Source organism: Ammospiza caudacuta, chromosome 22, assembly GCF_027887145.1.
Source record: "Ammospiza caudacuta isolate bAmmCau1 chromosome 22, bAmmCau1.pri, whole genome shotgun sequence".
NCBI lineage: Eukaryota > Metazoa > Chordata > Aves > Passeriformes > Passerellidae > Ammospiza > Ammospiza caudacuta.
In genome coordinates, this window is record NC_080614.1 from 2,834,721 (window position 1) to 2,847,814 (window position 13,094).

The 13,094-nt window shown below is 52.5% G+C and overlaps 1 protein-coding gene across 2 annotated transcripts in view; it reads left to right on the forward strand.

The window, feature by feature from the left end:
• Positions 1–1,977: 1,977 nt before the first annotated feature.
• Positions 1,978–13,094, forward strand: part of EPHA8 (EPH receptor A8) — a 54,094-nt gene continuing 42,977 nt past the window's right edge. For both annotated transcript variants that reach the window (XM_058818800.1, XM_058818801.1), the window contains exon 1: positions 1,978–2,062. In XM_058818800.1, coding sequence (XP_058674783.1) covers positions 1,978–2,062 — 85 coding nt within the window. The remainder of the gene's footprint in view (positions 2,063–13,094) is intronic.

Genomic DNA, 13,094 nt, shown 5'->3' on the forward strand with positions numbered 1-13,094 from the left:
CAGAGTAGCAATGTGATAGCTGGCAGAAAATTTGCTTTCCCACCAGCTGCAGGGGTGCAACTACTGTGGCATCCTGGGGGGCTTCCTGGTGGCTTGGTGTGATTTGGAGGCCATCAGCCCTGACCTTTGCTCTGAAGTCCACTGTAAAGTGCCCTGTGTAGCTGTACCTGTCACCTGAGAGCCCCCTCGGCCTCTGCCAGCTGCCCTGGCAGTGTCTGGTGTCCCCTGAGGCACGGCTGTGTCCCTGCCTGAGCACTCTGCGAGCCCATCCTGTGATCCTGCTGATGACAGGATCTCTCCAGCACTGTCTCTGCACTGCCTGCTTCCCAGGCAGGCAGGGTACACAGCCTGGAGGGACCCGAGGTTCTGTGCTGTTCCCAGGTCCTGGTGATGAGTGGTGCAGACACATCCCCACAGGTACAGCCCTCATCCATTCTGAGTGAGAAATCACTGCCACTACACACTGGGAGGCGGGCAGGGAGCTCCCCTCACTCCTCCATGCAGAAAGCTGCACCATGGGGTGCCCCAGCACGGGCTCTAGCATCTCCAGGGAACATACAGGGTGCACAGAGTGGCATGGAGGGTGTGCAGCACCCCTCTCCTTCCCTGTCCCCACTGAGCAAATCTCCGTTTCCAAGAGATGGCCTGACAGGCGACAGAAGAGATGCCTATGCTGCCCTGTGTGCCTTGCCCAGGGGTGGCTCCAGGGGCAGGGTAGAGCTGCAGTCACAATGCACTGGCCACGAGTGCATGAAGGAGCAAATGAGTCACTGCACGTGGCGTGGGTGGGAGTCAGCATCTGTGGTTACCACGGGCAGGTATTAATGATTGTTCAGCATTTAGATGGGGAAGCAGTGGTGGCTGTAGGGGGTCTGTTGACAGATGTCGAGTGTTTAATGCTGAGCAAGGTACTCACCTGGCTTGGCAATTCTGGTGGCTCCAAGCAAGAGGGATGCAGAGGCTGTGGGAAGGATGCTTTGTGTTCCTTAGGTAATCCCAGGAGCCTGTCCCAGGTCATCCTTGCCCAGTGCCCAGCCTTTCTGCCTTGGCACAATTGCTGTGTCTTCCCAAACTGCTTCGGAGAGGGTTGACCCTCCGTCAGGTGACAGCAAAGAGGCGTTGTGAGCCCCGTGTGCTGTCCCCTGCTCCCACTGCCACAGGTCAATTGCGAGCAGAGTGTCCGTCCCACAAGGATGTGGCACGGAAAGCATCGAGATGGGGGTGAAGGGCAGCAGTTACAAGGGGTTTTCCTCTCCTTGCACACCGAGACGGACGGGTAACCCCATCCCCTTCACACCTGACCCCGGCCGAGCGCAGGGCTCCCCTCAGCGCCGCAAGTTTGTCTCTGGCGGCGGCGGGTGAGGAGAGCGGAGCGGGACGGGGGCACACGGGGCAGCGGGGGCTGTGGGAGCAGCCCGGGGCCGGGGAGACGCGGGACAGCGGGGGCTGTGGGAGCAGCCCGAGGCCGGGGAGATGCGGGACAGCGGGGGCTGTGGGAGCAGCCCGGGGCCGGGGAGATGCGGGACAGCGGGGGCTGTGGGAGCAGCCCGAGGCCGGGGAGATGCGGGACAGCGGGGGCTGTGGGAGCAGCCCGGGGCCGGGGAGATGCGGGACAGCGGGGGCTGTGGGAGCAGCCCGAGGCCGGGGAGATGCGGGACAGCGGGGGCTGTGGGAGCAGCCCGGGGCCGGGGAGATGCGGGACAGCGGGCAGCGGGAGCCCGGGCCAGCCCGGCTCCGGGCACAGAGCGCGTGTGGCGCGGGAAGGGGGGCTCGCTGCAGAGCCCACCCAGCCCATTGGCTTGCGAGTGGTGACGGGCAGGCTGCTCCCTCCCTGCCGCCCGCCCGTGTGGCTGCGAGCAATGTGCGCAAAGTGCCTTTGCATTGCCGGCCACTGCCGGAGCTCCGGGCAGAGGCAGCTCGCTCGCAGAGGTGCTGGGACAACCGAGGTGGCCCTGCGCTGGTGGCCCCCGCCGGACCATGGCATGGGCACAGGGGGATCTGACATCCTCGCTCTCCATCGTCATAACCTTGGCTGCCTGCCTCTCGGCCACCACCAGCGAAGGTAGGAACCGGGGTGGCCCTGGAGTGACGGGGCAGTGTTAGGGGCAGCCGCGGGATCGCTGTGGCTGTTCGGATGAGCCCACATGGGCTCAGCCCTGCCGGGCTTTGCTTCTCTGTGCTCCCAGGGGAGTGCAGCTCCAGGTTCTTCCTGCCTGCCTGAGTTTGCTAATCCTGGAGCTTTTGCACCAGAGGCAAAACTTCGGAGTCGGTCAGGAGAACCTGACTCTGCAGCAATGCCGGCAGCTCTGCCTTCCTCCTGTGCCCGGGCTCTGCTGCAGCATGCAGGGGTGGCTGCAGAGAGGACAGGGACACCGGCACCAGCTCAGCCATGGCGATCCCCATCCCTGGAGCTGGCAGCAACGGGGCTGGGCGCGTTGGCCGAGCAGCGTGGGCTGTGATGGAGTGAGTGGGTGGGCACAGGAAGGTGTGCGGAGGATGAGGGGAGCTGGAAAGAGCATTCAGGTGGGAAACTTCTCGTGAGAGAAAGGGCTGGAAACTTCTGAAGTAGGAAGCAGGGATGCAGCTGAGGATCCTCTCCCGACATCTTGGAGTCAGCCACGTCAGGCCTGCTCTCTCCAGCCGGCCACTCTACCCAGCTGCCGGCTGCCCTCATCCCCGGCCCTCGTCCGTGTCCCTACTCCAGTATTCCAGGCCCCTCTGGTTTTCGGCAGTGCTGCTCCTGCCACCCACCCGCTCGCCTGTCTCCCTCTGTGCTGGCAGCGGCGGCACGGCTGCTTCCCAGGTCTGCTGATCTTCATCGCCAGGGATCTGCTGTTCCCGCTCCCGAGCGTGTCCTTGGCACCGGCAGCAGCATCCTTCCTGCCTTCTGCTGTGCTTGAGAACCACGGCCAGCACGGCACAGGCTCTGCAGCGAGCCCCGGGGCCGGTGTCCCTGCCCCATGGAGGTGGTGGCATCTCTCCCTTCTCCTGCCCCAGCATCTCTGCCATCCTTCCAGCACATTGGGGCCCAAGGGCTGCCACCCCTGTGCCTCGTGCACTTTGAAGAACCCTGCTGGGTTGGGTCCTTGTGCTTACTGCCATCATCCAACACCCACCAGCATTTTCCTCACTTTTTCCCCAATTTCCAGCTATTTGCTGGTCCTAGCTCTGTTTTCTGCCAAATGCCTACTTCCTGGCCTTCTTCCTGCTCCTTTTCCCATCTGCTTTGCTGCCCACACAGGGGGATGCATTAGGGTCTCACTGCTGGGGATGGGCTGTGACGGTGCAGAACGGGGCCCCAGCACCCCGACACTCCCAGCCCTTGCTTGGTCTTTGCTCTGGGATGCAGCAGCTGCCCTTTGCATCATGCCCTGGGCAGGGAGTGGTGCAGGATGCTGCCTGTGCAGCGCCAGGCTCTCAGTGCTGCAGCCCCGCAAAGCCAAACAGCCCTGCCCGGATTTGGCACACGCTGGGCTCTGACAAGTGAGGCAAGGGCCTCCTTGCTGTACTCTACGGAGGAGATCCTGGATGCTGAGTTGGGCTTTGTGGTGTCTGCATGGGTGGCCAGGCCCTGGACTGCCGTCTGCCTGTCGCCAGCTGGGACAGACCTGGCTTTCCCACAAGATTTGTTGGAAAAGAAAGCTATCCTCAATCACAGCCTTGGTCAGGAGGTTACACAGGGCTGGGGATGTGCTGGGCTCTGGGGCAGACTGAGCAGTCTGGATCTCAATTAGACCAGACAGGAGGCACTGAATGGCATCAAGAAAAGGTGTGGGAGCCTGCAGAAAGCTGGTGGTGCTCCATCCACCACCACAATGACGCTCATGGATCCTGGGGCTCTGCTGTGCCCTGGCATGGAGCACGCAGTGCCAGCCAGGTCCGCAACACGAGCACTGGAGCGGGGATGTGGCCGTGGCTCTGCCGGTCCCCAGTGCGCCAGTGCTGGGCTGGGAGCAGCGTCCGCGCTGGATCAGCTGTGGTGGCGGTCGTTGAGCACCCTGGCGTGGGATGGGACTGGAAATGTGGGAGATGCCGCAGAGCAGAGCCCAGCCTTGGTGCATTCCACCCTCCAATTGTGCCAGGCTTGGCTGCCCCGTCCCAGAGCGTGTGGCGGCTACGGGCACGGCGTGAGGGTGTAGCCTGTTTGCCCATGAGCTCTGCCTGCTCCCACAGCCTCTCCGTGCCCTGCATTTCTGCTTGTGCTGCCAAGCAAACCCAGTGCTGGTTTGGGAACCACAAGGTAGAAAATTACAACCACAAAGCAAATTTCAGGCCACGGTGTGCTACACTCTGCGTGCATGTATTGGGAGGCAGTTGGTGCATAAAAACATGTATTAACCTGTTCAAAAAAAACAGCTTCAACCCTAGTTTTTTTCCTTGCCAAGAGCTCCCAGTGCCTTTCTCTTTCCTGAAATATTTGTTCCAAGAAGTTTTAAGCTTATATTTTTTATTCCTTTCAGCCTTGTGTACAGGCGTGTGCGAGAAATAAGAGGAAAAGGGAATCGCTATTCCATGGGAAATCCCCCATTTCAGCACAGCAGCCATTGCGAAATGCATTGAAAGCCAAAACTCAGATTTTGTTTTAAAGAGGGGTAAAAATTTTCAGGATGTGGAAGATTTTTATTTGGAGTACTGAAAAAAGAATTGTCTGAAATTATTAAATTGCTTTAGAGCAGGGAGGTAGAAAAATTATTTTCAATATATATGATATTTCAATATAAGATATTTCAATAATATGAAGTATGAGAGACTAAAAATATTTACACTATTGCAGACTGAGTTGCATAGGTGAAAATATTAAAGCAGCTATTTTATATTATAGCACAAATTGAAGTCAAACAATAAAATACAAAATATCTTCGTTAAATTGGAAGAAAATCAGACAAGCAGAAATCACCACATTTGGAACTTGGGTGGGGGGTAACAAAATTGTATTTTCTGTCAAAAAATGGCACTTCAAATGCTGCTGCTGGGGGTTTGTTCCCTCCCAGGTGGTGCCCCCAGCTCAGCTCTGCCCTCCGTCCATGAGACGGGTGACCTTCCTCCCCATCACAACATGGACCCCGTGGCCCGCGGGAGAGCTTGGAGAGCTCCATGTGGGGACCTGGTGAAGCAGGGGAGGGGGATTTGGGGACATTTCCCCCAGCTTTTGGGGGCACATCGCGCTGGCTGAGGCAAACAGCAGGTGATGGGGATGGGGAGGATGCTGAGCCGAGGAGAGGATGCTCATCTTTTCCTTGTACCACAGTGATGGGGTTTTGTTCCTCTACTCAACAGGGATGGGGTGCGGGAAGGCACCAGAATCCTTGGGAAAACCCAGCCGCTCGCTGCGCTGCTGCAGCGGGGGCCACAGAAAGGGTTCATGGGGGTCTCCCCCGCTAATCTCTCTTTGTAATCTCATTAATTGCCCCTCTGCTCAAACAGAAAAAAAGGTAAAAACTAATCTGCATGTTTATTCAATGCTTCTTTCCTACTTCTCTGCAGCAATGCCAAAGTCGGGGCTGCAGGAAAAGCAAGACATTGAAAGGGAGAGGAAATCGCCTTTTCCGTTTTAAAAAGGCTGTGGGGGTCTGTGCTCCTCTCTGAGGATAGGAAACAAGACTGTTTAAGCTTATAGACTTTTGATGATGGGGGATGGAGAAGCATTGGTTTAAAACAGGGAGCTGGTTTAGGCTACATTAGTGAAAAAAAAATCTGGGGATGTTTAATTTTTTGATTGCTCCCAAAATGCTGATATAAAGCAAATATTTGCATAATTTTAGGTAGGCTTACAGGGATATGTTTCTGGTGCCATCTTCATTTCCATCCCTCTTGTATTAATAGCTTATAAAACTTCTGGAAAATCAACCTCCAAAATTTGCAGAAAAATAACACACCTGTGTACGAAACACACCTACTTTGGCAGGTTTTTCATTCTCCTTGAATTCTCATTTCCTGAAATTGCAAGGGGTTGTTTCCAGTGACAATAAATGAGCACCCATTTTGGTGATGGTGGAAATGGATCTGATGAAGCCAAATTTAAGTACAACTGAAAACCTGATGAATTGCTTCGGAGAGGAAAGAATTCCTTATTTTTTCGATTGCTGAAAGGTGGTTAGCAAAATATTTTGCTCAAAAAAAAAAACTCAACAAGCCAGCACCAAACCCCAGCATCAAAGATGCTCGGGAAGGGTGGAAGCTCATCCCACACATGCCAGGTCAGTGCTGGGTGCCGGCGGCAGGGCTCGGGGAGCACAGGTTTTCTGGAGACATCCCGCCACCTCCGCTCTTTGTTCTGCTCGGGTCCTGTGTTCTGCCTGTCCCTGCTGGCCTCGCTGGCAGTCTTCGGTGCTGCCTTTATCTCCAGGGGCACATCCATTCATATGATAACTCTATTCATACCCTGACAGTTTTTGATAGTTCTTTCTTCTAACCCAGCCTGTTTGCGTGGCCAACGCTCAAAATGATTCCTCTGTCACAGAGGCGATTAACCCCTTCAGCCTTACCAGTCCCAAAGGCAGTGGTCAGATAATGCACTTGTATTACCTTCAAAACGAAACAAAACCCCCCGTCCTGCCCATGTCGGTGCGCGATACTCGGTGTCATAAACAACTGTGTAAAGGATGGAACTCCTTGATGGATCAGATCCAGGCACACCAATAAAGCCTAAGGATGGAACTCCGTAATGGATCAGATCCAGGCACACCAATAAAGCCTAATGAAGTGTATTTGGCCCAGGGATAGCGGCCAGAAGAGTATTCACCGTTTATCTGAAAACATCGGCAAAGGCAGTGCTGCTTTTAATAATCCCTTCCAAGGGCTTGTCAGCCCCAGCCTTTAAAAATCAGGCCCCTCATTCCCTAATACAAATTTCCCTGGCTTCACCTTCCAGCCATTTGTTCTTGTTGGGTTTTCCTGCAGGATTATAGAGCCCGTCTTTTTCAGCGGTGAAAGTGGTAAACTCAACCCATGCACCTCGCAGCCCTTGTGGGCACGAACAGATTGGGCTCTGCAGGTTCCCTTCTGTGATTTTTCTTTACCTCCAGCCCTGCTTATCATAGTTGTGCCTACAGTATCTTCTGCTCTGTGTCCAGTTTCTCATATTTAAAATGCTTATTTACCACATTAGTGAGTGACAACAGTGCTGGCTGCAGCTGGACAGATGAATCCATCCCAGCTCCATCCCAGCATCAACGATGCCACAAGTTCCTGGGTCTTTCCTTGGATGAAATACCTTCTGTATTATGCACCTTCCATGCAATTATTAAAGACTTTTGTGATATTTAATTACCAGTGGTATGAGATATTCAGCCTGTTCCCTCAAAGGCAGTTAGTATTGGTATTTTTGTCTGTGAAAATGTTCCATTTCAGAAAGCTATTTTTAAGAGAGCAAAGGCAAAAGCCTTTAAAAGAAATTATCTTGCTTTTAAAATGTCATTGGGGTACAAACAGCTCAGCACAGTTTAGGGTGGCCAACTGGTGCGAGAGCAAAGATGTCCTCAGAGAAATTAGGGAAAAAGCATACGACAGCCTGAAAAACTGCCATGCAAAGCCCCTCCAGATAATCCAGATAAGCAAGCACATTTGTAAAACCCACGTTTCCCTAGTGAGGATTCCAGAGAGGATAACACTCAAAGCTTTACGAGGACTGCAGGGACACAGGGATCGGTGGGAAGGGCAGAATGGCATTTTCAGGGTGCTGCAAGGTTTGCCCTGGCTCTGATACGGGCACAGATCTCCAGTGCCAGGTTTGCCTGGGTGGCATGGGAAGAAGTGGCAGTATGGAATAAGAAATCTTCCAGATCCCAAACAGGCAGGAGATAACTGAGGGGGCACGCAGCTTATGTGTGGGGAGTGAGATAGTCTGGGAAAAGGACTTGGGACAGTGTTAGCAGCATACGTGGCATGAGCTTCAATGTCCAAAAAATGCAGCAGAGGTTGGAAAACTTGGTGACTAAAGCTGAAAATGCATTTGTGTCTATTTTATTATACCAAACGGATGTGAGAAAAGAGAAGAAGGAGTCAGGACTAGTGTGAGGACACTGGGACAAACCCCTCTGGACACAGCTCCCCTTTCTTGGACTCTGTACCACAGAGGTGTTGCTGACTGCAAGCAGAAGACGTTTATCTTGTGTTAGAAAACTCCTGTGTAATTTTTAAAGGCTGTCACAATATTGCATTACTGGTACCATGAGGTATTCAGGCTGTCCCTGTACCTGAACTGCAGCTCAGAGGGAGGGCACAGGTCCTTTACCAGTTCCTCAAGCTTCTGGCTTTGGTCAAGGATGCCAGGAGCCACTCTTTGGTGGTGTGGGAGTTGAATAGATCTGTTCTCACAGGTCTTTAGCCAGATGAGATATCAAGGGGTGGCTGTGCCAGGCATGGGCTCCTCTCTGCTCAGGGACAGGGCCGTGTCGTTGTGCTGTCCCTCAGGCTGGGGATGTTGTGGAAGGAAAGACACGTGTGACTCCCAGATGGCCAAATACAGACCTGGGGGCACCAGCTGTGCCTCCTCCAGGGCCACAGGGACCCCAGTTCTCCATCCCCAGCCTCACTGCAGTCTTGCTTCTTCCCCTGTTCACTTTGGTTGTTTCCACGGAATTTCTTGAATCCCTGACCTTTCTCACACCCCTATCTCCAGGGCCTTCCCACCTCTTCCTCTGGCTTCTGCCCTGAATTACAGCGAGCCCAGTCACCCCTAGAGCCTGAAATAGTTCCTTTCCCACCAGCTGCAGGAGCAGGGACGTGGGAGTGTGGGGTCACCCTCACTCAGAGCCCTGTCCAGCCCCACATGCTCATCCTCGAGCGCTGGGACAGCCCGGGGTGTCCTGACATTTCCAGTTTCAGCTTGCACTGGAACCAGTGAATGCCACAGTGCCAGGCTGTACACCTGTACTGGGGATGGGTACACACCTGTACTGGGGATGGGTACACACCTGTACTGGGGATGGGTACACACCTGTACTGGGGATGGCTGCACACCTGTACTGGGGCTGGATACACACCTGAACTGGGGCTGCACACCTGTACTGGGGCTGGATACACACCTGAACTGGGGATGGGTACACACCTGTACCAGGGGTGCACACCTGTACTGGGGATGGGTACACACCTGAACTGGGGATGGGTACACACCTGTACTGGGGCTGCACACCTGTACCGGGACTGGGTACACACCTGTACTGGGGCTGGGTACACACCTGTACTGGGGATGGCTGCACACCTGTACGGGGGATGGGTACACACCTGAACTGGGGCTGCACACCTGTACTGGGGATGGGTACACACCTGTACTGGGGCTGGATACACACCTGAACTGGGGATGGGTACACACCTGTACTGGGGCTGGATACACACCTGAACTGGGGATGGGTACACACCTGTACCAGGGGTGCACACCTGTACTGGGGATGGCTGCACACCTGTACTGTGATGCACACCTGTACTGTAACACCCTGCCCAGTGGTGGGGAGTGTGTTTAATTTGGGTCTCCTACACCAGCATGCCCAGTTCTCCCTGTCTGCCCCCCTGCACACAAGCATTGGGAGTCTCTAAGCCAGGAGGATACATGACCATTTTACATCTCTATTTTCTCACCTGTAGTTTTGAGAGGGAACATCTTTTTGTTGTTCGGCTTTTGATATGCTTTTTTTTTTTTTTTTTTCTGGGAAGAAAAAACCTGCCCTATAATTTCAAGGGTTTTAGCCTTAGAAATACTTTATTCAGGGTGTTTTGTTTGGTTTCATTTTTTGCATTATTTCACAACACCTCAGTCCTACCATGGGTAGGTAAGGTGCTCTTGCACTGCACATTATCTTACATGATATCATGCAGGGGCTGGAAGGATCAGGTTGATAATTTTATTTTTAAAACCTGAACTGAGGCTTTTTGTTAGCACTGATTGAACAAACAAGCTTTCTTCCTACATCAAAGTATCTCCTGCTCTGGGTACAGTGAAAAGGGGTGACCCTCTGGGCAGTCCTTATGGGCATTGCCGCTCCTGATGCATTACAATATGATATAAAATTAAATGCAGAAAGTTCACAGCAACAATCTGGAGGTCTGAGAAGAAATCCTGAAATGGGAATTAGGGCACAGCCAAAAAGCATCACTGCTTTCATTTGAAAATGTTTCTTTTTAGCTTGATGGGTTGGTTTTTGGTGTTTCTTTTCGGTGTTTATTTTTTATTTCTTTGGTTTGTTTGGTATTTTTCTTCTCTGTTGGTTTTTTTTTTTTTTTTTCCCCTTTATTTTATTTTATTTTGCTTTCTTTTATTTTGTTTTCCAGCCTGATTCTGGCATTTCCAGAAATGTGGAAATCCAAAATTCCTGCCAGATTTGATGATATTTCCTGGATCTACCCGCACTGCTTTTCTAAACTCCTTCTCTGGGCAGCCGAGGCCGGTGGGTGCCGAGGGCAGCCCCATCCCCGCGGTGTCCTGAGTATGTGCAGCCTTGTGGATGAGCAGCTGCCTGCAGGAAAATCCTGCCTGAATCTGGCTGCTGGTCTGGCAGAGCAGCAACCCAGTGCTGGCCTGGATCTGTGGGGAGCATCCCTGCACAAGCTCCCAAAAGGGGGGATCTGATCTGCCCTCCAGGCAGGCTGCTCCTCCCTCTGAGCCCTCCCCGTTGGCCTCATGTCTTGGGGAATAAATGGCTATTTTTCATTCCTTAAAGATAAATACTGTCCCAGGGATCAGGAGGCTGAAAGCAAAGCTTCCCATCCTGTCCTCTCGCCATGTTCCAAGGCCAGTAAGACTTGACTTTGTGTCTCAGCTTTGCCTCCTGATTTGGAAAGGTCACAGCTGCCTGTTCAGCTGGCCCCTGCATTAAGTGGTGGGACACAAACAGCTGACCCACCCTGGCCCCACCAAGTTCTGCCCCAGATTAAAAGGAATGAATGCCACTGGCTCTTGTTCCCCTCCTCTCAGGAAGCCTTTTGCTGCTCTCTTTCCCCTGTGGATAACCATCCCTGTGTCATTCCCCCATGAAGAGGGGCTGGGGCTGTGGGGCTGCTCTGGGCTGTGCAGAGTTGTGGAGCTGAGCCTGCTGGTCTTTGGGTAGTGGGGAGCAGCCAAGCTGTGCTGGTAAGAGTTTAATTATCGATGCAAAAGGCATTGTTGCATGGCGGGGGGGGAGCCTTGCTGTGAATCTTGGGAGGCCTTTGAAGTTGTGATGGAGAGGAACTGAAGCCCAAGGGAACAGGGCTGCTCCCAGTGACCCTTCCTCCCCACGCCTGCGCTACAAAGCCCCTGCCTAAGAGGGAGATGGTGGAGTAATTAGAGGGAGGACCACAGTGAGTTAACAATTAGTGAGGGTGCTCAGAGCCCTCTTTGGTCCCCCACTGTTTTTCCAGAGGCTGGGACTCAGCACATCCACCAGTGTGTCACCTCCAGGCTTGTTCCATCACCCCACCATGAACCCGGGGTGGGCTGAGGATGCACAAGCTCCCCTAGGTACCACAAGCCCATTCCTGAGCCCAGGATGCTTGGATGTGAGATTCCAGTGTGCTCCCACATCTGTTTTTAGGGATGCAATACATCCCTGCAGGACCTGTGGCCAGCAGTGAAAGTGTTGGGAAGGGTATGTAAGCACTCACTCTTTATAGATGATATAGATATATATGATACAGATATAAACATAGATATTGATATAAATATAGAGATAAGATAGAGATATACAGATAATATAGATATATATATATAAATATAGATATGGATATAAATATATAGATATAGATGATACAGATATATAGATATGGATATAAATATATAGATAAGATAGAAATGTACAGATGATATTGATATAGATATAGATGATATAGATATATATGATACAGATATAAATATAGATATTGGTATAAATATATAGATAAGATAGAGATATACAGATGATATAGATATAGATGATATAGATACAGATATAGATATAGATAGATACAGAAATAGATATAGATACAGATATATGGCAAGAGATACATGGTCCCAAGTAAAACTCACATCCTCTGCATGCTAGTCCCACTCTCAGGTCCCTCACTTATCCCAGGCAGGATATAGGATTTGGTAGATATGGGAATGGAAATGGATACAGATATAGATCCAAAAGCAGAGATATAGGTATAAATACAATATATACATAGATCATATACTGATTTGCACACTTTGACTCCTGCCTAGGCTGCAATGTCCACTGCTCATGCACCATTGCACGATGCAACTTTATGCAGCATGAGGGTCTGCCCTACGTGAGGCTCTGTCTGCAGACCCCAGTTGTGCTGGGTAACGACCTGCTCTTTCCTAGGTGCTTACATTTGAATGGGCAATCAGGCTTGACAGCTTTTCCACCAGGGCGAGAATTTCCCCTGACACCTCCTGGTGTTTTGGCTCAATACCCGAGGCAAGGCCAAGGCACAGAATGGGGAAATGACAAAATGGTGCTGAGAAAAACAAAATGGAGCTCACGGTTTGAGACTGATACGTGCAGACAGTCCATAGCATCAAAGAGAATTGCCCAGCTGTAGGAGAGAGGTCTCCCAAACCAGCACATTTTCTGAAAAAATGTTTGAGCTGAAAGGGGTCCTTTGTGGTGGTCTTGCTCACTCTGCGGCTTCGCAGGGGGCTCAGAGCATGGGCCCCGCGGGGCAGCGCGGCCGGGGGCTCGCTGCACGGGGCACAGCAGGCACTGGGGGTGGCAGCTGCCCTTGGAGCTGGGCTGGAACCTGGGCTGGAACCTGGGCTGGAACCTGGGCTGGAACCTGGGCTGGAACCAGCTGGGTTTTGGGAGGGCGTTGATGTCCCCATATAGGAGCGTGTCACGGTGCTGCTGGATGGACACTGGGATCCAGTGGGTGGGCTCTCCATGAGTTAACAGGAGCTCCAGGACACACAGTGCCTTTGTGTTTGTGCAGTGCTTGCTGTGTGGGCTTAAAATGCAGGGCTCTGAGCACTTGGCTGAAGTGAGGGAGTAAAAGAAACTTATCCCTCTTCCCTCAAAGAGGAATCTGACGATGGGTGGGATGCAAGCGGCATAGGTTGTCTGGGAACCAAAGCAACTGAAAGGAGAAGACTCCTTCAGGTCATGACAACATCTCTGTGAGACTGGGTGATGACCACATGG